The sequence below is a fragment of the Harpegnathos saltator genome, unplaced genomic scaffold (assembly GCF_003227715.2).
Source record: "Harpegnathos saltator strain DR-91 unplaced genomic scaffold, Hsal_v8.6 scaffold384, whole genome shotgun sequence".
Classification (NCBI taxonomy): domain Eukaryota; kingdom Metazoa; phylum Arthropoda; class Insecta; order Hymenoptera; family Formicidae; genus Harpegnathos; species Harpegnathos saltator.
The window spans coordinates 1,440,136-1,465,614 of record NW_020230188.1 but is presented as its reverse complement, the minus strand read 5'-3'; the positions used below and the strand labels follow the sequence as shown (position 1 = coordinate 1,465,614).

General features: G+C 43.9%; 4 protein-coding genes across 13 annotated transcripts; 2 read left to right on the top strand and 2 right to left on the bottom strand.

The window, feature by feature from the left end:
* Positions 1-205: 205 nt before the first annotated feature.
* Positions 206-4,040, bottom strand: LOC105185755 (activating signal cointegrator 1). 5 transcript variants are annotated; one of them, XM_011145500.3, is made up of 11 exons: positions 3,984-4,040; positions 2,714-2,786; positions 2,531-2,643; positions 2,314-2,447; positions 2,141-2,222; positions 1,798-2,065; positions 1,357-1,678; positions 1,108-1,271; positions 910-1,031; positions 645-836; positions 206-499 (listed from the first exon to the last, which is right to left on the bottom strand). In XM_011145500.3, the coding sequence occupies exons 2-11, from the start codon at positions 2,779-2,781 to the stop codon at positions 429-431; spliced, it is 1,536 nt and encodes a 511-aa protein (XP_011143802.1). In that variant the 5' UTR covers positions 2,782-2,786; positions 3,984-4,040; the 3' UTR covers positions 206-428. The 5 variants fall into 5 exon arrangements, with proteins under 5 accessions (XP_011143802.1, XP_025156580.1, XP_019698187.1 ...); XM_025300795.1 differs by lacking the exon at positions 3,984-4,040 and adding an exon at positions 3,037-3,059; XM_019842628.2 differs by lacking the exon at positions 3,984-4,040 and adding an exon at positions 2,862-2,939.
* Positions 4,041-6,402: 2,362 nt separating this feature from the next.
* LOC105185754 (HEAT repeat-containing protein 3) lies at positions 6,403-9,566 on the top strand. 3 transcript variants are annotated; one of them, XM_011145496.3, is made up of 7 exons: positions 6,403-6,569; positions 6,864-7,001; positions 7,183-7,443; positions 7,581-8,509; positions 8,612-8,906; positions 8,973-9,146; positions 9,238-9,420. In XM_011145496.3, exons 2-7 carry the CDS (start codon positions 6,864-6,866, stop codon positions 9,382-9,384), a joined length of 1,944 nt encoding a protein of 647 aa, XP_011143798.1. In that variant the 5' UTR covers positions 6,403-6,569; the 3' UTR covers positions 9,385-9,420. The 3 variants fall into 3 exon arrangements, with proteins under 3 accessions (XP_011143798.1, XP_011143799.1, XP_011143797.1); XM_011145497.3 differs by having other exon boundaries at positions 6,435-6,565; XM_011145495.3 differs by lacking the exon at positions 6,403-6,569 and having other exon boundaries at positions 6,576-7,001; positions 9,238-9,566.
* Positions 9,567-9,634: 68 nt separating this feature from the next.
* LOC105185752 (protein bangles and beads) lies at positions 9,635-21,051 on the bottom strand. 4 transcript variants are annotated; one of them, XM_011145490.3, is made up of 7 exons: positions 20,828-21,051; positions 14,738-15,064; positions 12,536-12,603; positions 11,927-12,179; positions 11,520-11,648; positions 11,116-11,392; positions 9,635-11,041 (listed from the first exon to the last, which is right to left on the bottom strand). In XM_011145490.3, exons 2-7 carry the CDS (start codon positions 14,938-14,940, stop codon positions 10,061-10,063), a joined length of 1,911 nt encoding a protein of 636 aa, XP_011143792.1. In that variant the 5' UTR covers positions 14,941-15,064; positions 20,828-21,051; the 3' UTR covers positions 9,635-10,060. The 4 variants fall into 4 exon arrangements, with proteins under 4 accessions (XP_011143792.1, XP_011143796.1, XP_011143794.1 ...); XM_011145494.3 differs by having other exon boundaries at positions 14,738-15,057; XM_011145492.3 differs by lacking the exon at positions 20,828-21,051 and adding an exon at positions 17,744-17,887.
* A 2,548-nt stretch (positions 21,052-23,599) lies between these two features.
* Positions 23,600-25,185, top strand: LOC105185778 (uncharacterized). Its single transcript, XM_011145534.3, has 4 exons — positions 23,600-24,259; positions 24,475-24,730; positions 24,890-24,967; positions 25,066-25,185. The coding sequence occupies exons 1-4, from the start codon at positions 24,009-24,011 to the stop codon at positions 25,183-25,185; spliced, it is 705 nt and encodes a 234-aa protein (XP_011143836.2). The 5' UTR covers positions 23,600-24,008.
* Positions 25,186-25,479: the final 294 nt, after the last annotated feature.

The window sequence follows — 25,479 nt, the reverse complement described above, 5'->3', positions numbered from 1 at the left end:
ACTAATTTTTAATACCGTTTATAAAAGTCTGATATTACAAACGTAGTAGAATCAATATTTTTTCATCGATAAAGTATAAGAGTACGGTAAAAACAAGGTAGACAATGTAAAAGCATGCATAAATGGTTATATTGTAACATCTTGCGGAGTTTATGTAAATTGTATAATAATCTGTTGTATAATAAAATTTAATATAATACATATATATTGTATTCATGTAAAACTTTTATTAGACGTGTTGTCATATAGAAATCACATTTATACCAAACGCAAAGATATATTATTTTTAAAAATTTAGATTATATATTACTATAAATAAACGAATACGCAAAAAGAAAGGAATAATAAAATCGCATTAATAAAATAACACACCTTTGGCGAGTTTATCTTTTATCAAAATGAAATCTACGTAAGGTTGGTAGCAATTACTAGGAACTTATTTTCATAGCTTTTTCAATATATTTAGAAGCGGTTTGATGAAGTTTTCTGTCCAACTTGTCTGTAACATAAAAAATCATTTCGTGACGTAATCAATATCGATACATTACTCTTGTATGTATCAAATTATACATGTAATGTAATATTATATTGTATATTAATCTCGTAAGTTATTCGAACTTGCTAATATTCATGATTATACTTACAAATCTTGTGTTTTCCTTTTATGGGAAACGGTACCGGCAACATGCAACTATTCTCACATATAAAGACATATGGACTGTCGTTTTCGCCTTCCGGATACAATTTCCTATACTCTTCTTGCGGGAGAACATTTGTTACCGTTACGCAGCCCAACAAAAAGCCACTTGGATAACTCTCGGGAAACTTAATATGTTCTATAATTTGTAATAAATATATAATACACAATATTATGATATTAAAGACAATCTTTCGTGTATGTGTACGAACCATCTTTCAATATACGGTAGCTACACTCTATACTGGTTATTTCTTCAGCAATCGGTATTTTAACGGTCGATGCTATCCATAATCTTCCTCTATGTGAAGAGTACCATGTTCTACCTTCATGACTGATGATATAAAAATATTGTATCAGTTATTCTCTTGCCTTGTATCAAATTATCTCTTAGCATATGTTAAACTCACACTTTTATTCCAGCCACTAGCAACGATGCATAGGGCTGATGTAAACTTAAGCACAAACCCTGGTCGAATATTTCCAAATATTCCTTATCTTGAATCCTACTTACTAAATTTGTTGTCTGCTCCTCACGTCTTCGGCTTGTTCCGAATGTTCCTCTCTCGATAAACTTAAACACAACGATACATAGTACATAATGAAAAATGAATAATGAAAAATAAGATAAGAGAACATTAGGAAATATTTTAAGAGACTTTCGATCGAACCGTTGGACGTTCATATTCAATGGTTGGGCAGATGTTTATATTTTTTAAGAAATCTGAAATTCCATCATCCACAAACATTGCTGCAGCAGTTTCATCATCAGCCAAAGATTGACTGGCAATTTCATCTTCATCAGTCACCTCTCTTCCCATAAGATTTATAGCAATCCTCCTGTCCAAACGTGACATGTGTTTACGAGCAAGTGCTTCTGTCTCCTGTTTCTGTAATTTCTCGCGTTCCGAAGCAGAAAGCCAAGTACTGTGTGACTGATAATAATCCGATTGGTCGTCGATAACTTTGGTGCGACGAGCACTGCAAAAATAGATCAAGTAGATTTACAATTACTAATTGACATCTAAAAATAACATATGATCATATAATAATAATTGACATATATAAATAATCTTGATAAATATGTGTCAAGTACATACCTATTTCGGTCATACTCAAGAAGCTTGTCCCTCTGTTTCAGAGAATCTTCCAGACCTTTGTTCATTTTCTGATCCATCAATTTGTTGTACAAAGCATCAGCCTGCTTTGATTTACTCTGTAGAATGGTTTGTTGCTCAGGAGAGCATACAAGTTCATTGCAAAAGAAACAGGGCCCTGAACCTTCTTGTGCACAAACTATCTTACCACAACCGAGACAGTTGTTAACCAAAGAATGTCTCCTTGCCTCACAGTTACATCTATGTCTTCCTGAAAAATAAAAATAAATCACTTATGTAATTATATATATATACTTGTTTACATACAGATTCATCATATAAATACCTTTCAAAAGTATATCTCCTTGAGAATATAAATTAACAAATTTAGTCTTCTTTTTTTCTATCTTATCTGGTTTCTCCTGTGTCTGATAAAAAATAATGTTTAATTTTCAGAATCTTCTGACAGTTACTATATAATTGACTTGTTTAATAGTACTGAAATAATATGCAATATACCTGCACCTGGGTCTGCGACGGAGCCTGTACATTTTCTTTCCCCTTACCTTTGCCTTTTTTCTTTTCATTTTGTCTGTTTGGTATTGTATTATTATCATTTACTTTCTTATATCCAGCTTGGTTATTGTAAGATGCTGAAACAAATAATAGTGATTTCATAATTGTGTAACCAAAAAGCTATGTAAAAAAGTTCTTTGAGATTTATTTATCTACACACCACGTTGCTTTTTTAGTTCTGTTACAAATTGCCTGTGCTTTTGATTTTTATTATTCAGGAGAGTTGAGAAATAGTCCTCCAAATCTCTATCATTTTCTATCTGCATAATAAACCTAGAAAAACAAAATAATGACAGCAATATGTTAAATCAAAATAGAAATTTTTATCATTTTTTATACTCACGTAATCATATCATCCGGGATAGGAAAATCCAAAAGCTCGGACAATTTCTGATTAATCCAATCTTCCATGATCACTGAAATAATGATACATGAACGAGTGAAGACAGTTGATAAATGTAACGAACGATGTTTCGATCAAATGTTCGTACTCGCAGTTGTTTTCTTTTCAACTCACAAAATCTAAAAAAGAAATGAACAAAAACAAATGCCAATGGCTGCGTTCAGTAGAACAGAATGATCAGTGAGCGCTTAGTCTGTTATTAGGCCTGTTCGTTTTGTCTGTACTGCTGAACTGGTGCAACAAGTTGAAGTGAGAAAACCTACGTTTGTCTCATTTTAACTTAATGCACCAGTTCAGCAGTGTAGACAAAACGAACAGGCCTTCTTTCTGTTACGTCCTGGACAAGCATAGAACATGCAATGTCTAGATTTGTTTGGTTTCTTCGGATCAACGCCATTCTTGTCCAAATCTTTATTATTTGAATCTGTTGCCTTTGGAAGTGGGTTACTGTTAGGTTTAAAAATAATAATATTCTCGCTAGTGTTGAATTTAACTTCAAATATATTCCCCTTTATTTCAGATTTTATTCTCGGAACCGAAGATTTTGATGGATCTGTTTGGAAAACAGCCAGGTCGAGCGTGACTGGATTATAATAACCTTTTAACAGACGTCTAAATTGAATCCGCCGTTCAGCTCTCCTTGTTCTCGACATAAGAGGTTTTTTGGTAATACTTATTTTAATAATATCTATTATAGGGTAGGTGGAAGGGACGTGATTAAGTTTAAAGAATAAAAAGGCGAACGGTGCTCGTGGTTCAAGCACAATTAACATTCTTAAAGTAAGGAAGAGAAGAACGGTGCTCATGGTTCAAGCACTGTGTTCTGGAAAAAAGGAAGAATGGTGCTTGTGGTTCAAGCACAATACTCTTAAGGTAAAGAAATGAAGAACGGTGCTCGTAGTTCAAGCACTGCGTTCTGGAAAAAGAATGAAGATGATAATCAGTGAAGGAAGAGAGGTAAAGAAATCTGTACACACACACATATATATATTATAAAATGACTCTATATTGTTAAGTTTTAAAATTCATACACTAAATTTAATATAGTTAATAGCTGGCTTACTTATTCAAGTAATAGAAATAATTTTTTTATAGTATCATTATGAGGAAAAGAGGCTCGTTCGACCTTTAATGATTTGGATTTTACGTCTTAACAAATGTCTTAGCATTTGCAGACGGAATCCCAAGAACAATAATCTTTAATACTGACCTTTCTGATTCCAGGCTCAAGACCCTTTGGCAATCAGCTAACAAGAGGATCAGCGAAAGACTGTCTGATGGCTGATTGGAGGCTAACAAGAGACTGACGAGAGATTGACTGCGCGCGAAGCAGCGAAGAGTCCTTTTTATACCCAAGCTCAACACTATGGGTGTCAATTGAGCGTTTTTCCTAATTCACTGTTCATTATTTATGGGTTAAAAAATATAAAAATGTTATTATCTAGTAATTAAAACTATACCTAATATGTAGCGTTTGGTAATTCAGTTGTCTCGTTGTTGGCTGATTTATTAATAAAATTATGTTTTACTAAGAAATGGAAATGTTGTTATTGATTTCCTTTGGTATAATATAAGAATTTGGAAATTTTGAATATTAAAAAAACTATTTCATTCGGGCGTAGTAATTGTTAAAGTTAAATAATACGAATAGATCCTCTTACGATTCTAAAGCGCATATATATTAAGATAGACGGTTTGACAATAATATTTGAAGAATTATTTGCGAAATATGATGGCAATTATTTAATATTATTTAAAAAGAAAAATAAAAGAAAGAGAGGAAATTATTTTCCTCTTTGGGTCTTTGTTTCGGGTCTTTGTTTGGTTCGCAATACGTGGGACAGCTATCGCTAGATGATATCTATAACATAAACACATTCCAATATGTGCGCGGCTGTGCCCGAACGAAATCGTTCTTAGTCTCCGAGACAAATGAATCTATAAGCTAGCTCTAAATTTATTTCCTTGAATTTTCTTATTCTCTCCTTTCCTATTTTATATATTTACTATGTCGATGTCTGCTTCAGTCCTATGTTAATGTTAATTTTATTTCAAAGTATGCTATTTAGTATTATTTTTATTTAATCAAAGTTCTTCATTTCTATCTTGAGGAGGGAAATGAAGAAAACTAATTGGTTTATTCTCTTATGCGTTATGTATTATGTGTTATGCAAAAGCCTGGGGCCCTATTCTTAAACTACTTGCGTATACGTAAGTAGCAAGTTTCGACTAATCGCAATGGAAAATCCCTAGAACCGTATTCTTGACAGTCGCAAGTGAAACGTATACGCAAATTATCATTCGCAATGCAACGAATGGGTAATACCATCCGTTTCTCTCGAAACGTATGTGATACGTTATACAAAGTATAGAAAGTGGAATATAAGAGCACACATAGAAACATATTCTTATTAAGAAGAAGAATAATTCGACGCCAAGACGGCTAAAAGAGTGGAAAATAATAGCTGACTTTACATATCTGTAAGGGAAATAATAAATATGAAATTTAAGAGAAAATAGCATATAAATTTCATTGCATTTTAATTATAGAGTAAAACTGTGTGACAATAATGGATTTAGATGATATAATAGTAAACATACAAGTCATAAATGCGTTAGAACATACTGAAATAATGGAAGAACCAAGAAGATTTTTCCATATTAGTTCCATATTTTCCACTTTGTTCTGCTGAACGCAGCCAATTAAAGTTCGTCGTATCGTATTTTTGGTCGAGATTTACAGAAAGTACATATGTTTTCCAATATTGTCAAACGTAATTAAACGCAACGGAAAGCGTATATGTTTCTAGTTGCGAATACTACACAATTAAGTTCAAGAATATCGTGTCAGAAACGTATGCGCATTTTTACTATTCGCAATGTGCGTATATGTAAAGTTGCGTATAGATTCAAGCAGTGATGTCAGATGCAATATATTGCTACAACGCTACAACGCATGCGTGAGATGACGTAGCTCTATGCCAATGATGGCAATAAAGCGCATCGCAGAGTCCATGAAGGGGCCCGCGCTATCCGATCAGCTGTCTTCTAGACTCCAGTATAGTTTTCCCATGTTTCTTGCGCGAGTGCCTTATCTTAGATTATATTGTTCAGTGGATACTAAATATCAGTTACATTAACATTATAATTCCAGTGAATACTAAGTAACAATTACGTTACATTAATATTATAATTTTTCACTAAACTATGTAACTGTTACATAATATTTGTATTAGACTCATATTAGACTATAGATTGAGAATTACTATCGGACCAAATAAAATAACTACGATTTAGATTATCTAATTTACTCGATTGCAATTCTCAATACATAGTATAATACGAGCGCTATAATACCTTAAAAAAGATACGATACTGGGGTTTTTTACTCAAGCAGTGAGTACGTCATCTCACGCATGCGCTGTAGCATCGCAATATATTGTATCTGACATCACTGATAGAGCCCTTGTGCTCTTAAGCCAGCGGCACACGGTGCTTGTTTTCGTGCTGGATTGCTTGTTGGATGAAAATACTGCGTTCTGATTGGTGCATTTCCGAAGATGGATGGAAATGCACCAATCAGAGCATAGTATTTTCATCCAGCAAGCAATCCAGTACGAAAACAAGACCGTGTGCCGCTGGCTTTACCCTAAGCGTGAATCTTCCCTTGGCTGCGTTTCACTACCAATGCTGAAAATACATAGTTGTGTCACATATACTATAGATTTTCAGTGCTGGCAGTGAATATCGGAATGTAATTTCAGTCTCATTCTATTCCTCGGAGTGAAATTTGTAGGTAAAATTCAAGCCATTTGAAAGGAAAAGAAACAACGTTCCAATGTATAATAATAGTGCACAATGTGCATCTAAAAATAGTAGTTTTATTGTTAGCAGGCTGGTTTTTAGCGCATGTGTAAAACAATACGAAAATTCTAGGAGGTTATAGCAAATTCGTGATTATCGCACGTGGACGTGTAGATTCATTTAACCTCTTGTAGTTTAGCGCATACTTCTCATTTGTTACATTAACTCAAGTGAATTGATCCATTTGATCTAGTTGCCTTAATAATTATTGAATTAATATCACAAGATGGGCAAGCAGAAACGACAGCGGAAAAGGCCTCACAAGCAAGGTCCCAGTGGATTAATGTCTGTTAAGGATTTCGATAAAATTGAGGATAGTACAAGCATAGATAGAATAAGAGCTTTGCAGAATGCTTATGAAGATGTAAGCATTTCAATTTTTTATATTCTATAATCTGTGTCTATGTTTTAACCTCTTAATGATAACAGTATTGTTGAAGAAGACAGAAGACAGAGGATGTTAAATAATAGAAGATACAAACTGTTGTGTTAAAGATCACAGAGCACACAGGACAAAGCTAATATCTCAACTGTTTTTTTTCTAGGTACAATCGCACGATTCTGAAATAAAATTGTTAGCTTTGCAAATATTGGAGACAATGGCCTGGGATGTCTCTATGGCGGAGAATATTGCTAAGGATGGAATAGCGAAGATGGTTGGACCATTACTGCTTGATCATAATATTATGATACAAGCAGCTGCTATAAGTACTTTAAGGCAAATTGCTGATAAAGGTGGAGCAAAAGCACATGCTAGTTTAATGAACGATGATATTATGACTCCAGTGATTGCATTGTTAAAACAAGTAAGAAACTTTAATAATGGTTCCGATTTCTATATAATAATTGTTCAGATTTCAATGTATCTTAGTATTTAAGATTAATTGAAATGAATCGTCACGATAATATGTAATAACAATGCACTCAAATTTTTTGCTTACAGCACTATTCAAATTGGTCATTTAAAAGTGATTATAAATATGCATTAAATGAGAAGGAGATTTATATTCAGAGTGTTGCCTTATTATGGACATTATGCGAGAGTAATGATAATGCAATTAAATATGTCAATGATCAGAATCTGGTGCCACTTTTAACAAGATATTTAAATATGAATATCTATGATATACAGATTATTGTGATTACCATGCAATGTCTGATAACTGTGGTAGAAGATAATGCTGATGCTGTTACAGTGGTTAGAGCAAGTGAAGATGTTTTATACGATATAGCGATTAAAATGAGTACAGAGGATGCCAAATCTAACCCTGAAGTATGGTTTCTAAGAACCTCTTCAATTACATTATTAAGCAGTATATGTAGCTGGGATGACTTATGCAAGCCGACATATTTTAATATTTTTATCAAAACACTCGATGAAGTACTTAGCATTGATAGTAAACAACTGCTGTCTAGTTTAGTATCAATTGTACCGCACGAAAAAACCACTTCGAACGAAAAAAGGAAAAAGATAGCAGAAAATAAAATGTTGGTGAATACGCAGAACTTGGCCTTAGAGACTTTGGCGAACTTTTGCTCCGATAACGACGAGGATAATGGAAGCACAAATAGTGATGATTCCAAAATAATGGACATGGATTCTGAGGCAATGGATATCGACGATGAGCATCTAAAAAGTTCATTACCCATACAGTTTGTGGAAGCCGTGAACCATTGCAACTTGCTCGATAAAGTTTGGGAGAAAACCGTCGCGGTGGAGGCAGACAGCAAGGATATACTGAACCAAAACGAGGAAGGGAAGGATGTGCTGAAACAGTTTTACATTCTTCGATGCAGAGCGTACATGTGCTTGAATAATTTGCTACCTAATTTTGATATCGATGCTTTAGGAGGCGTAGATAAATTTTACAGGTAAAGATTGACATGATTAAATGTAATGTTGTTGTTTAGTACACACTTGTATAAACTGCTTTATACATGGTTTTCACTTGATCCTCTTGAACATTTTCGCAGCAAATGGTTAGAAGTATTGAAGATCGTGGTCGAAAATATCAATCTGTATACAGGGTATACAGAGCTCCTTGATGCAGCTGCTTGTGCTTTGAGGACTATTACCGAGCGATTAAACTGTGTACAGACCGATGTTTTTACACGGCTAAACGAAACCGATTTTCCGAAAATAATTGGCGATGAAATTCAGTTGCAATGTATCAATCCAAATACCCGCGTCAATATGATGAGGATTTTCGGCCTTTTGACGTTGAACATGACAAGGCATATGAATGCACAAAACTATACAATAGCAAAGGTGAGTGTTTACGTGTATTGTCGACTTTCTTCTCGATTTGCTTTCCTAATCATTGTTCGTTTGTAGAATTGTTCCGAGGTTATACTGAACACTTGCATGACAGAACCGAAAGCTTGGGTAATGGCGGAATCCATAGACGCGTTAATGGACATATTCGCAGAGGATGACACCGATCAATTAGCAGTTGATGTTAATTTGATACAAAAGTTAAAAATTTTATTCCCGATCTTCAGGAATAAGGTAAATAGGGATTATCTCTTATTCGGTAAAACTATACTCGACAAACTTGGTCGTCAATTTGATTGATTTTCATTTTATCATCACCTCGCAGGTGCAGCAGCAGAAGAACAAGTTGCGGGATAGGATGGCCGTGGTGTCGACCGTAAAAGCAAATATACAGAGATTTATAAAATATAAGGAGAAACAAGTGAAAAATCTTCTTTTACTTAAAAAAAGAAATACTATTAGGCATACTTGAATCGCGTCATCGAGGCTCACGTTTCGAATTTTCGAGGAAATCACGAATCGAGACATTGTATAGCAAATAACGTATGAAATTTTTCAAGGATGGAAGATGCAATAACGCTCGATTCCATTATGAACTTTCGTATTTCTATAGATTCGAGTCTAAAAAATAAATTTATTTCTCAAGCTGTTTAACCATCGTATTTTTTTTAATAGAACTCGTGTAGCAGGATCACTTTTCCTCATATATCACAGGACATCTCTACGATAGCTTCGACTTTATTTCTTGTATCAATAAATAATAACGAAAATTACATCTAAGCATTGCGGTGAAAGGTCCACGATGTTAGGAACAAAAGTCACCATGTGCGATCGTGCGGCGCGTCAAGAAGAAAATGCTAGAATTCCGTCGCGAATTCCATCGTCGGAGTGACATACGAGGCGTCATTAGTGCGAAACTGTTGCGATTTAGCGAGCAAACGTCACGCGTCGAGAGAAGGTAATACAGAGTACAGCGTGTATTATACATCATATAGGTAATTCGTCTATGCGACACCGTCGAATTCTCTGAGTCGCATCCGGGTTCAGCTAATAAACGCGGATATTATGCCTTCGATGCATGCGTAGAAGTCGAGACTGCACCAGGAGTTCCGTCGTGGACAGATCTTGTACAATGTTTGTTTCTCTTCTCAAAAAGATTTCCCTCTCTTGTCCTCCTGCGGGCTTCCGTTGTTTTCGTTCGAGCGTCTGGACTCTGACACGTCGTTCAGACTGAGCGCGCTGTGCCGCCTGGGCTTCGGGATTGGGTTCACCTCGTTCAGCAGCTCGGGCTTTTGCCTGATCGGCTCAGAGATGTGCAGCTCGATCACCTTGACCGGCTCCCGGGGTGCCGCAACCGGCTGCGGCGCGTCCGTCAATCTGACCACGTGAATGTCCTTCTGCTCGCGAGGTAGCTCCTTAAACTCTATTTTGACGCCGGATTGTTGCCCGTTCGATACCATGTTCTCGAAGAAGTGCCGTCGATTCGCCTGGATAGACAGTCTAGGACTCGTAAGCGCCTCATCCTCCGCTTGCTCCTGTTCCTTCCACGCGTTCTTGCTCTCCAGAGCCTTGATCTGCTTCTCGATCTTCTCGATCTCCTCTTTCACAGAGAAGCTGTCGCTGCGGGACAGCGTACCGGACGAACCTCCCCTCCTGAGGCAGACCTCCTCTTCACTTGTATCTTTGATGATCTCGATCTTCTCCTGCGACGTTCTTTGATACTCCACGTCGACAGAATCGTCTCTCTGCTCGGCGAGATCTTCTTCGGCCGCCGGCTCGTTCGTTTTCTCCTCCGCTTTCGTCTCGGGTTCTACTTCCTCGGGCGCTTTATCGGCGGCACTCTGTACAATTTTCTTTCCCGAGGAATCGTCTTTTTCTTTCACGTCGTCAGCGACGTCGTCGCTGTCCGCGATGCCGTCGGGCGATGTGCTCACGGTAATCTTTGGGCATAACTCCGTCTGCTCCTCTTCTTCTCGCAATGCGTTTTCTCGCGCTGGTTTATCTTCCTGCGGTTCGCAGTTCTTCTTCGTCAACTCGTCAAGATTTTCAGTCACTCTAGCGATATCGATAGGCTCGACTATTTGCAGTTGGACATTGGTGGCCTCGGCTACGGCTCGTACATCGTTCTCCTGTAAAAGTGTTACAATGACATAAAAAACATTCTTCATATATCATAATCACTGGCCGATCGATCTATACATACCTGAGGAGTTTCCAACTGCTCCCTCCGTTGCGGCGGTTGTGGCGCTCTTCGTTTCTTGCGTCCGTACGTGCTCGCCGTACTGGTAACGGATACGCAACTATTGATGGACAGATTGGATCTTCTCACGGCGTCTTGGCTGAATCTCTTGAAGACGTAATCCTCGGGAACGTTCTCATTTTCGTCCCTGAGAGTCACGTCGCCTGATCGACTAGCCTCCTCGTCCAAGTCCGACGTACCTCCGTTCAGCCTTTGCGACGATCGATTGCCGAACCTTCGCCTAAAAGCAAAAAAGATCAATAAGTCTCGAGGAAGATGACTCCAGCGTGGTTCTACAAAATACTTCGTCGCTGATTACACAGTGTTACTATCGTCTTGCAGACAAGACAAGCAGCGTGAGAACTTACAAGGGTGGTATTGGCGTTCCTTCCGCCTTGTCGCTAGGGCTTGAGACGTTTCCGTTCTCTTTGAGCTCTTTGTTCTCGAAATTCAACGGTGGTATCTTGTCCGTCGGTCTCGGGCTCACCTGTCCGAACCTGGAAAACAATCGTGGCATGTCTAATCGTCGAAGAAACTTCTTCGATTTAATTCGCAAAGCATTGTCGTCTCCATAAAGCACTTTGTCAATTCTCGCTTCCCTCTGAATATCAATTCTCTAATTCTAAAACTGTCAGTCTTGGTCTCTAGATCAAATTCCAGGTGCAGGCAAGGTGCTAATTAAATTACGGCGTAAGTCCTTGAATAGCGCCAAATATTTGTGCGTAATGACGAGGAAACTTCAGCAAGTCTCGGCTCTAGTCTTGGTGATTCTCACTTTCTGGCCGGTGGCTTCGGGGTGAGATCACCCATGATGGACGTCGTGGTGTCCTGAGGACTTCCATCGTAGATCCTAGCGGGATCGCCGTTCACAGTCAGACTCGAGTTGTATCTCGAGGCATTGTTGTCCAGCGTGTATTTCCTCCTCCTCGCCAAGGTGCCCAGCGCCTCGTCGAACTCTTGTTGGTCCTTGGACAGGCGTGCAGGTGCTATCGGTCTGTCACAAGGCTCTCTCTTGTACGTCGTCGAGACTGCGGCACGCGATAAGTGGCGATTTTATTTTACGCGCTGAAGTGCGACGTCGATTACGTAAACGCTGATACGACATTCTTTGTATTCACGATGCGCGTATAAAGCCGAGAAGTGTTTATTGCCGACACCTCTTAAATCTGCCTTTTCAAGAAATCCAAATCACGCTCTTTCGCAACGCGCGATCACCGTCTCTCATGAATACCGATTTACCGGAGAAATCACCTGACCGCTGCTCGCTGAAGGAACACGAGGAACGAAATCGCATCGTCAAACATGATGCAATTTAATTAAATGTACCAGACAGCTTCGCATTGATCGAGTTGAACCCGACTGACCGAATATAATTAATAAATACCTGTTGTGATCGTCGACCTCTTTTCGGCCGGTTCCACAGCTTCCTTGCGTTTTCCGAACAGTCCATTCCTAAGCACAAATATCGATATATTCAGTCGAATCGTGGAATTATCAGTTCGATATTATCAGCTGGGAGCGCAACGGAGCGCCGAGGGAACAACGCACGCTCTGAATTCGACATTAATGCGCGACCGTTATTATTTCGTTCGTCCAGGAACACTCTGATTCCATCGTTGAGCGACAAGTGACAATAATCGTGTCGCGAGTTTCGCGTCGGCTTCTTAACGGATCCACGCGGCACTTACGCGCACGCGAGGATGACGAGATTGCGAGTTCGCGGCGTTTGACACACTTGGGACACGCCGGGGAGGTCATAACGCGTGATCGTTCCCGTGCTTACGTCGTATTGCTATTTACGTCCGAAACGCCTCAGCACGATGATCAGGTCGCTCGAGAGCGAGAGAAAGAGAGAGGATTCAGGCCGAGGGGAATGAAAGCAAACGGCTTGTTTATTCGCGGGTTTAAAAATAATCGCGAAAGTCATCGCGAGAGACGTGTCGCGCGCGGTGCACACTGCGACGTCACGAACGAATTCTTATTTTATCCGTCGCTGTAGGCGCGCGCGCGTGGCAAGATCGAGTGTAGATCACACACGAGAGCGTGGTGATGATAGAGCGACAGGAAATGAGAAAAAAAAGAAACAGAAGCGACGAGAGAGAGAAGGCGAATTCTGAAACGCCACCGTGCGCGCTCGCGCGCGCGGAAACGGCGCAAAGCCGTCCTCTGCATTGACGATTGTTAAAAGCGTCGATTATAGTCATCCTCATTCCACTTAATATCACTTCCACCTCGCCGCGGCGAGCGCGGCCGATAATTCGAAGCGCTTCATTCGCGTCGTTACACGTGCGAGGCTCGCGGTTAATTCGGACTTTCGATTCGACGATCGCGCACGCAGCGCGGATCCTGCCGCGGAGCCTCTCGGATATTCCGATTGCCAATCAGACCAGAACATTCGTTGTTGTTTCTAATGAAAGTATTTTTAGTCACGTGAACGCCCCGCGAGCCGAGTCCGCACGAAAAGTGCGCGGCTCCTCGCAAAAATGTAGCACGGCTATCTTGCGCAGCTAATCGCGTCTTCTCCTCGCGTTTAACTCCTCCGCGAAGCTACTCGAGCAGTCGAGCTTGCTTCTCAGCCGGATTCTTTTTCCCCTCAGGGGCCGGTTCTTCCGATTAAGTTAACTGATAGTTAAATCATGCGTTTATCTTTGTTTTTCCTTCAGTTTAGACAAAGACAGACATATGATTTAACCATCAGCTGACTTACCAAGGAGTCGGAACAACCGGCCCTAGGTGAAGGATGTGTTCTCAGGATGTGTCCCGAGCGGGAAGGGAACAAGTGGTGAGCGAGGGAGCATCCTCGAGGACTCGCGTCCTGCTGATACCGAGACGTGGCTGATTCCTGCATGGAACTTGTTAAACTTAACAAACGCCGAGTGTTATTGTTATCTGGACATGCACGTCGCGTACGTACGACACTTGGACTTTAGCCAAATGCCGCTGCTAACTGATAATCTAAATCCCGAGCACGAAGGTTCAAGTTCAATGAACCCCCCGCTGAGAAGGTCGGATCATCAGCCGGCTCTCAATCGAGTATTTTCGCGTGTGTCTGCACACCATGTCATGCATGTACCGCGTGAAGCTCCCTCGCGACTTGCCACGTGTCGTTTGTTTATATATCTGCCCGCTCGTTTAACTTGATAACGATCGACGTATCAATTTCGGAGCGATGACGACGACTTCGCGCGCGCGGGCGGAAAGCCAAGTTCTTTTTCTCAGTTTAAGTTCCTTTTCTCGTAAGTTAAAGTTTTTATTTCTCTTAAGTTTAAGTTCCTTTTCTCTTTGGGGCTTCAAGATGTACGGGAATTTTAGACATTGCGTCATCTGGTGCTCAACGAATCGCGGAATTAATTCCGGAGAGACTCGGGGGACAAAAGTGACCGCAGCTCGGCGGAGATAGCGTGTGTCGTCGATTGAAGATTATGGATCTTATGGAAGAGATTAAGACTCGACGAATCCGAATGGTCGAGGCCTGATCTTCAATCTGGACTCTTCAGTGTACAATATTTACGACCTGATACCTGACTTTTGTAATCACGATCTCACGATGATACAGTCGTTCGCCGGGAGGCCAGCAAGAACTCACCAAGTAGACTTGATGGAGAAGCTGTGGGAGCGCTTCTTGCGGCTTCTGCCGAACGTCCAGAATTTGTGCTTGGACTCCTTGGGCGTCTTACCCCCCTCGCGGTACACCGGCGGCTGCGAGCTCGCGATGTCGTCGTTGAAGGGATTCAGGTGTTCCGGGTAATCGTAGATCGAGATGCTGGGCCGTCTGCTCCTCGTCGACATGATTCGCCGCGCGTGCTTCGATCCTTGCCACCGGCGGAATGACGAAATATTGCGGGGGACGCCTCGCTCACCTCGCTCTCGTCATAACTCAGCTTGCCTGCACACGCCGCCTGCGATCTGCAAGCTGAATCCCAGCACGGCCATCAGGCGCGATCGAAAGGCGAGGACGAAAGAACGACGTCCGCTCCGAGCTGAGCTCGAGTCGCGTCGCGACGCAGAGAGCGATCGCTCCGGCCGTGCACTTCGATCCCGCCAGCGCACGTGGTGACCTCCGCGTTAATCTGTCAACCTGCCTCGGGTGGAAAGCCCCATAGGCATGCATATCTCGCGCGTGGCGGCCGGCGCGTTGCAATTAACCCGGTTAACAGGACGACGTCTGATCGCCAGCGGGATTACGAGGCACAGCTGTGCCGACGCACAGTGGGAACAAATAGAAATTTACTGTTGAAAAATCGCTAGAGACCACAATTTTGTAGCAATCGGGATGCGTTTCTTTTTTTTAATTGAACGTTAATCAATGTAGAAAAAAAACTGTCGGGCCCGATTTTTGAAAACATTCTTTAAAATTTTGCAGTATTAACAAGAATTTGTAAGAAATCATCAAGTTTTGCGAGCCTCCGTTACAAATGGAAAAACTTTCCATCTTTTCGCTGCGCGGTACGGTGTAAGGTTTTCTAAGGTTTTCAGCATCGCTGATTACGAATGTGATATAAAAATCAGAATTTGGCAGTTAACAATTGTTAATCTCCTGTCAATATAAATGAAATCATTGTTTTAACATATTATATAAATGTGAAGTCTGATATGATAAAAATAACAAATTCAGCGGAAAAGAGTTGCAAAATAATCTGTTTGTAACAGAATTGTTCTCTCACGAAAACCAAATATGTAGCTTTGATCTGATGTTTTCAAATTATCAAGCAACAGGTTTTCAAAACAATCATTTTCTAAATACATTGTTTAAACATACATATACATTACATTGTTTAAAGTTTTGTTATGAACAAATTATTTTGCAACTTTTTTCCGCTAAATTTGTTATTTTTATCATACTTCATATCAGACTTCACATTTATGTTGAACGGTTTTGTATACTCTATTGCAACGTATATGCTGTGTTAAAACAATGATTTCGTTTATGTTGACAGGAGATTAGCAATGGTTAACTGCCAAATTCTGATTTTTATGTCACATTCGTAATCAGAGATGCTGAAAACCTTAGAAAACCTTACACTACACTTCGCAGCGAGAAGACGGAAAGTTTTTCCATTTGTAACAGAGGCTCGCAAAACTTGATAATTTCTTACAAATTCTTGTTAATGCTGCAAAATTTAAAAGAATGTTTCCAAAAATCGGTCTCAACAGTTTTCTCCACATTGATTAACGTTTAATTTAAAAAAAAAACGTATCCCGATATAAAATTGTGGTCTCTAGCGATTTTTCAACAGTAAATTTCTATTTGTTCCCACTGTGCCGACGTTTTCATAATGCGCGTTCGTGCGTAAGCGCATCTCTCGTTCTTTCTTTCTTCGGTTGCTTTCGCGGAGCTCGATCGATTAACCGTCCGCTTGCCGATCGCCGGCCGCACGTATCAGGGGCTAGCAGAAGCTCGTCGGGTCGTGGGGTCGCGCGTGGGCCTCGAGAGTCCTTTTACGGACTCCGGGTCAGACAGTGGCACCCGAAGGTGGCAGGAAGCGGCGGACAATGAGAGCAGACTTGCTTGGACTGAAGACACGACGACACGCACCGTTTCGTTATTATCGACGAGAGAGGCGCGGCTGACAAGCCGACGAGCTTCCGCACGAGTCTCTAATACTTGTCGTTTTCGTCGTCGTCGTTGTCGTCGAGACGCGCGCGACGCGACGTCACTCACGTCGTCACAGCAATCGTTATCCCGCTTCGTGGAAGTGTCGTGCGATCGTGATGTAAGTTGTTTTACTCTCCAACGAGATAAAATGCGGTCGTACAGTCCGAAAAAGAGGATTTCTTCTTTCACGCGCGTTCCGCAGCGCCGCTGCTCGATAAGAAGAACGAGCGAGGCGTTCGCTCGCTACTAAAGCGCATCGCGTTGTGCAAATAATGCCTAACAAACGCAATTAGCTCAATTAACTGAGCGTGCCCGCGCCCCGTGTTTCGTCAGCGCGTGGCTCGAAAATCGCGCGTGGTATCGCAAGAGGCCACGCATGCGGCTCTCGTGTATTCAGTTTCGCGGACGAACGACGCATACACGGCGATCGGGCGACGTATTGCGCGAAATGCGCGCTTGAAGGTTTTATGCTAATGGCTATCGAACGTGCGACACGCGCGCAAATCGCCCGCGAATGCAAATCACCGCCGGCGCCGCGGAAGTGGTGACGCGCAAAAACCGTAATAATGAATGCGCACTGGGGAGAAAGGGGAGTATTGTCTGCGACGTGGCAGCGATGAAAGAAAGGGAAGGTCTCTGAGAGAGAGAGAGAGAGAGAGAGAAAGAGAGAGAGAGAGAGAGAGGCTTAGATTCAAGTTAATAGTCGTTACTCGAAACTTGCTCGCCGACTCGATTGAAGTTGCACTTGATGATGCGTGACGTGATATTTTTGCGACTGTAATTCGACTGGAAAACTCGCATGTCCGGCTCCGAGGTCCACATTAACAGGCACTTTGCTCGCCTCGCTCAAGAAACTCAGAGCTGAACTTGCTGAAGTTAAACTTCGCGTCTTGCGCTTGAATCACGCGATACACGACATCCCACTTGCGGTCGCGATTCTACTGAAAAGAAAAGAAAAGAAACCTCTGACTCCAAACTTAGCCTTGAGTGTCTCACCTGAAGAAAGCTTCGAGTAACGACAATGTTAATACGAATCCAAATTGCAAATCCGGCTGGCTTGTCTGAGACAGGTGTCGAGCAACGGGACTGGGAACACGCGACTCCTCCGCTCGCCTCCGTCGCTCGTAAAAGCACTGTATACGCTCGAGAAGCTTGCATAAGCGTCGACCTGGCTAAAGGACACACGTGGGGACGAAAGGCGATAGGTCTGGGACGCTCCGTATATTTCCTCGCGCGGAGATTAGCGGTCGCCCGGGACGGGCGAAACGCGACAATCGATCGATCGATCGCGACGATTGTGACGCACAAGTTTCGCAACTCAGCGCTGTCGCGAGCAAAAAGATCTCTTTGTGTGTAACGTGTGTGTGTGTGTGTGTGTGTGTCGAGTTAACGCTCATCGTTTTCGCCGGGCTCTCACGTACATATGTGCTCGCGGTTTCACAACGAACACTGACACATATCACCTGGGAGAAGCGGCCGGAGCATATCGCGAGCGCAAGGAACATAATAGGAAGATACTAACGAGAGTTACCAGTCACTCGGACGTGACTGGGAAACGACTTGCGCGGCGGGCTTGCCCGCCGCGGGGAAAGATGCGCGATTCATCAACGCGAGCGTGCGAAATCCGATCGTCTCGGCTCGTAATTTCTCCGGAGCGGCGCGCGAAGCAAAGTCGCGTACGCGGATCCGGGGAGCGATTACGCAAAGGGAATTTAATCTAATCTCACCGCTGACGACGATTTCGCCGCGGCACAAGCGCGAGCGCCCGGCAGCACCTCGTTTAATCAGGTCTGCCGCGCGATGACGCGCGATCGATCGCCGATCTCTCGATAAAGCCGCTGCGGCATTTTTGCGCGAACGGCGAACCTCGAAGTTGCGCTCGTCCGACAGCTAAGCAAATAGATAAGCAAATGGCGATGCTCCGTATCACGGCGGGTGTAGGATAATTTTCCGCGTCGGCGACCCTCGCCGCGCCGGTTCGAAGCTCGCGCGATCGCGGACTCCCTAATTAACGATCGTTTAATCGCCAGCTGGTACAATCGACACGCGGAGTCTAAGTCTGGCCGGGTGATTCACGGCACAAGTCGCGCGCGACAATGCAGCTTGTCTTATTTTCATCGGCCACCGGAGACGTCATCGACGCGCCGGGATGCAGGAGTCGGCGACACGACGGACGAGCGGATGTCGCTCGCGCGAGAGTCTTCCTCAACCTTTACCGGGACCCGAAAGTTCAGTCGGAGAGCACTTCGCTCGGGAAGATTCGCGACTCGATTGCCGATTCGCGCGATCGGAAATTGCGTTTGCGTCTTGAAGTGACGTTCCCGACTTGTGTTCGCGCTGCGATGCTTTCGAACATTGCACCCACTTTGAAGATGACTCATTTCTCTTTCTCCATCCCCTCCTCTCTTTCTCTCTCTCTTTTTTTGCAGCGTAAGCGGGAAACATCGTCATGTATAGAGACAAAGTCGAAAGTCGACTCGAAGCGCGGGGTGTGAAGGGGGAAAAGGCTTTGTTAATAAAAGCAAGCAAGCTGATTATCGCGTCGCGTGCGTAAACGCGGCGCGATTTTCTGGCTCCCACCCAGACTCTCGCGGCCGCTCCACTTCACCGGTGATATTTTTGGACCCCGGGAGATTTAACGAAATTGTATCACCCGAAGACGTCGCGATGATTTTTCTCCAGAGGAGGTCTCGACGATCCTCCTCTTCCCCTTTTGTCTTGGGCGGCGGAAAAGCGACGCGTTAAGAACGCCTCTCCGTCCTGAACATCTCGGCGAGTAAACGACTGGAGAAACGAGTCTATCCAGCGGATTCCCGAGCTTTTCAGATAATAAAGCGGCAGCGATGTTCGGATCGGACGACAGTGCTTTCTCGGCGGGGAAAATCCGGAATATAAATTCCATCGAAGGAAGGAGAGAAACAGACAACGCGGTCGCGACTACTGAGGTGTCCCTCGTGTTTTTCTTCTTCCACGGATCGCGGATACGCAGAATCGGTATCGGCCTGCTCGAGGCGCGTTGGATTCTTCGACGTGTAACGTACAGATAACGTAATCTTATGGACGAGTTTCAATAAGAACCTGATTTTTAACCCTCCGTGTCTCACGTGAGTGGGAATTCGCTTGACGCGATAACACCGCGACTCCTCCCTCCCTCCCTCCCTCCGCGAATTCGCGGCACCGCGACATTGACGAGCGTTTCGTGCCTGGCGGTCATTAGAACCGACTATCGATTGGCACGGCTTGGCGCATTTCTAAAAATCGCAGCTGTCAAATTCGCGGGCCTCTTCGATCGCCTCGCGCGCGAGGAAGCGTCCGTCCAAAAATAGAATCTCCTCGCTTCTCGCAGGGCGCGGGAGGAGGCGGCGATCGTTGCGATCGGGAAAGTGGATTCGAGAGGATCATTTCGCCGGCGAACGGATTCCATCGCGTGCGCCACGGCCTATGCCTCGCGGTATGGATCATTAATAACTTTATTGTCGGACGAAACGGGCCAAGGATCTGCTCAAGCTCGCCGCCACCGCCGCCGCGAAAGCACGAGGAATCGCACGGCCGAGACACCGCGCGGCAATTCAGCGTCTCGTCGATATGGAAGAAATAGAAAAAGGAACGAAGGGATTCGCGTTCATGCCGCATTATCTCAGCGGCAATTTTTAGGTATGACGATAATGGCGAGCCGCGGGCGATTACACGTCGCGCCGGTGTCAGCGAGTGCACGAGCGCGACGTCGCGCGTTATCGCGAAGACTCGCGGATCGCGACCGCGCCAAGTGTATCCAATGAAAACGCCTCGCGGCTACATCCGGTACTCTCGTTTGTCCGTGTCTGCCCGGCACCGGAAGAGAAAGGAAAGGAAAAAAAGAAGCCCCATGGCGAAAGGTTCGCTGCGTCTCGAAAGAGCATCACCGCGCTTACGTAAGCGGACGCTCGCTCGTGACGCTTCGCGCAGCGAGCGTCTGCAAGACGGTGGTATAATGGCTTGCCGAGTAGAAAAGCGACGTGTGTCGTAGCAGAGACGGCGGAAATTTGCATTTGGACGTACGGCACCGGCGAATAGTGCGTCTCTCGCGCTACACTGACTTACGTAAGTGTGCGTTTGTGTGCGTGGCCGTTGCGTGTCAGACGCGCGCTCCGCCGGAGAACATCGCACGACGCGATGCTCGGCACGATGCACTTTCACGGAATTGATCGTGGCCGCACGGAAGCACAAGCGCGAATGAAAATTCGACTTGCGATGCGTGCGAGCGAACGACGCAAAAACACCACCCTATCACCGCGAGCCACGCCGGCCGACTGCGGCCCGTCGCGCTCAAGTTCGGCCGCGACCGCTGCCGCTCGGCCGTCTCCGCGCCTCGTGTGAGTTTCGCGCCGCGTCCCACGGCGAATGCGATTGGTCGGGAGCTCGACCGCGCGCGCGGGGCGTTTGAATTGCCGACCGACGGCGTTCGTACTCTCGCGAGAGAGATTTCTGACTTTCGCGGGGCGTCGTTAATCGGTGAAAATCGACCGGCGGAGCGCGATACGAGCGGGATTCTTCCGCCGGGCGGAATTGTGGGACGCCAGACGGATCTGTCGAACGAGTTTCGGCCGAGACTCTTAGTGAGCGGCACGCCTGATGAAAGTCTGCGGAGATATCGAGCCTCGTCGATGCCGAACGTTCTCGCTTTGTACATCGCAATGCTACCGACGCAATGACTAATGCCGGCTGAATGCAAGCCCGCGCATTTCTAGACGCAGGATGCATGTTTGTCGCGTTCGGGTAGGCGTCAGCGGAGGAACCGGCTTGGAAAGTTGCACAAGAAAGGACGCAGAAGTGCGCACCCGCGGAGCTGTGCGTTGCACGTCGAAGCGGCAAAGCGCAGAGTCCGCGGACTTCGCCGGGAAGTGCTTAGCCGGGAAGTGTCAACGGTCACGACATTATACTTAAGAATAAAATTCGGCGATAACGCGAACATCGACGCAGCGTTGTTTCGCTCGCGTGATGCAACGCGAGCATTGGTCGAATCGATAACGCAGAAATGCGGAACGGCAGAAACCGCGTCTTGTGTGGCGCGGTTATCGCGCGCAGTTTTAATAAAATAAAAACTCCGCCGTCTCAATAAACGCGATATGCGCCGTAAAGTATTTCGATCGATGACGACGACGACGACGTGACATCGCCGGGTGACGCGCTACAAATACGCGGCGATGATGATTTGCATGCCGACAGAGAAACGCGTCGTCGCATCGCGACTCGCGAATTTACAATTAATTAATCGCGGCTGTACCGAGATCGAAGGAGCTCGTCTCGTGCGCTCGATCTGACGGCTTAATTCGACAAAGTGCGCGAAATTATCGCGACTTACTCTGCGCCCCGTGCATATCTCGGCTGGATTGTATACCGATCGCATCGCGGAACTGATTAGATAGCCCCGTATCGCGCAACCTCATATTAAGTTTGTTTGCGATACTTGCCGCTGGACGAGCGAAGCTGGCGGAGCAAATAAAACCGCGACGACTTGGAAAGGCGCGAAGGACAGGCTATGTTCACGCGGCTCCCAAGTGATCTTCGAAATAAAATTCGCGAGAGTAAAAAGAAAGAAAAAAAGGCGCAGCGATGCGCGCGAAGCGAGTCCCGCGAGTATCAGCGCCTGCGTCGCGTCTGAGACAGCGAGGATCCGTGAATCTTTTGATATCATTAGACTTTATTACGCCATAATTCGAGCATTGTACGCGAGCATAATGGAGCCGGCTTTCAAGAGCACTGGCGCAATGAGCCGGCCTATTGAAAATAATTACGATGCGCGATTGATACGGAAAGTTCGTCGCACGGAATCCCTTTGTCCCTATCGTCAGCTGACCTAGAAGTGTGACCTTGCCGCCAAGACGCCGGAAGAATTCACACTTCCGGCGCGAACATCACGTCTCCGGGTTAAACGTGCCTCCGCGTCGGTGTCTGTGGCGTAATAACGTTAATTAAAGAAAGAAAGAGAGAGGAGGGGGGAGAGCTAATAACTCCCGGTGTTAAGAATTCCCTTCGAATTTACGCGCGATCATCCCTCCGTCGGAGTAAGTCCATGATTAGCCGTTTCCTTCTTGCTCGCACGGTACAAATTGCTGGAAATGAGATTTCCTCGTCGTACGCGCGCACTTTTCTCAATCGAATTATGAAGCGCCGCGAGATACTTTAATGGGAGCAGCTTTATGAGATGACCCATTTTCATCGGCTTGGCTCAAGTGCTCGATAGATCAACAACAGTTAGACTTCGTTAGAAAGCGCGGCCTCTGTTCTCGTTTGTACTAGAATTCGGTCAATCCTCTTCATTAATTTGGGAAACTAATCGATCAGGCGAGGAAACGTCCAATTACGTATAATTTGAGAAAAAAATATAAGAAACAAAAAATTCAACGAATGTGAAATGTCAATGCGAAGCTCGTTCGTTTGAACGACGTTTTGAGAGAACCTCGTGTGTTCAACGCTTCTCCGCGACTCGTTTGTTTTCCTCGCGAGAAGTGTATCACGCCTGCTAAAAAGCTGAGAGAGTGTCCTAAAAAGCAACAACAACGCGGCCGCGTCGGTCTCGAGAGTGATTCGATTAGCGACACGATACGCGGTCTGAACGAACGCGGGCATCATGTGAGCGCGCGCGAAATGGCAGGAGGTCGTTGCATTAAAATACATAAACGCGCGGGCGCGTGTATAATAAATTGCGAAGACCCGGCGCGAACAGCAGGCACCGCTCCGCTCCATATCGCGTCGCCGAGCCGCGCGCGTATGTTGCGCTAATTCTTATGTAATCGCGCGGGCAGAAATCTACCCGTAACATCGAGAGCGCACCGGGGAGCCGTGACTCTCCGTCGACGCGCACGGAGGCAAATGGCTCTATATGCAAATTTAAGTGCAGGAAGATCCATCCGTTCGTTAAACGCCGCGAAGGCCTCACCGTGTTAACCCACGCGAATTTTTGGAGCATCGCATTGCACGAGAGAGAGAGAGAGAGAGAGAGAGAGAGAGAGCGTAAACAGAGCTGCACTCTGGAGAACTTTGTTGTTTCGGAGGTGGAAGTTGTCGGTCAATTTCTTTTTCTTCTTCCTCTTCTCTTTTCTACTCGTTCGTTCCTCGACACTCAACTCGTAAAATTGCGCTCAGGAATCCTCGTGAATCCTCGCTGTAATTTTGTCATAGTCGCTTCAATCGATTGCTGTAAAATAATGCGAGAAGTTGGCGATAAAACAGAAGCTTTATAATTCAGAACGTTGAAAAGCCCGTTGCGAAAAGGTTAAATATGCAGGAGGTTCGTGACGAAGCGACTTTTTTGGAGGAACAACGCGAAAATGTAAATTTTTATGACGAAGGACAGCGGACAGATGAGTCGGTAGAGGAGATACAAGCGATTAAGGAAGTAAAAAAACCCGATGGGAGTGGGGGATATGAGGAAGCGGATAAAAATATCGCGGCATTCTTGCGTATGAAGAGTCTGAGTGAAGATCTCGTGAAAACGTTGATTAATGCCGATCTCACGGATGAGTACGTCAGGTTAGCTTCGCGTACGGTGAAATAAATCTTTTATATCTTTCATATAAGTGAAAATTGCAATCTGATAAAAATATTGTAAACTACCAATATCTGATCTCTTGGAAATAAATGCTTGGAAATAAATGGGAATAAATGCTACAATAAACAAAATAAACACTCGGGTTCACATTGCCATTCTTTCCCGTGTGTTCACTTAATTTTTTCCGCTTGCTCAGACTTTTGAGAGCTTTGGATTTCAATGACGATGACATCGGAAACTTACGAAACTTATGGCAAGCGAAGAATCAAATCAGCAAAAGCAACAGCTCTAGTACATTCGATGACTCATTACTGGATGTGTACTTATCGCAGAGCAGTCTCTATTTAAAAAATGTCCTCAGCAAACCTCTGATCGAAGCTCTTCGCGAAATCATAGCGACGAAGCCGGCCGATCCTGTGGAGTATCTGGGCCACTGGTTACTCCACTTCAGAGTCAGTTAATTCTGGAAAACAAAAATCTTTCATTATAACGTCAAATAGAGAATGTGCAAAACAGGAAAAGATTACATAAAATTTTCATGAAATCAGACGCGTATATTTTAATTTATACGAAATATTCTCTTTTTTATATATGGGAAATATAAATCTTAGGTTTGTGAAGAACGAAGTATGCGTAAAAAAGAGGAAGAATTGGAACTGTTGATCAATAGAGAAAAACTGAGAATGAAGGTATGAGCAAATTATGTTTCATTTGCTCTTATTGTCATGTACGTTGTATCATACGCGACTTTTAATTTCTTAAGAATATTTCCTTTCCTGCATAACAGAAAGATGAAGATAAAGAGCTCAGAGTTCCTATAGAACAAAAGGAAAAAGAGGAACCTGATGAGGACTGGAACCATCTCCACTATGGAGAATCACAAATTGATAATGTATCCAATTTATAGAATATAATAGATTGGAACAAGAGTGGAGACTGAATAAAACAAACAAACTTGAAATTAGGATTTTCTCATATGACAGTTTGATAAAGTTACCTCAAACTAAAATTAATAATAAGATAATGCCAATACAAACCAAATTTGAACGTCGGTGTGCCACGAAATATAACAAGTAGATATTCCGAGTTGGTTGGTTATGATCATTTTTCGTTACAAAGTTTCGCAGCAACCCTTAACGAATCTGCAACGAAAGTTGCGATGCAGATCAGTTTGAATTCAGTAATAAACATATGCGCATAA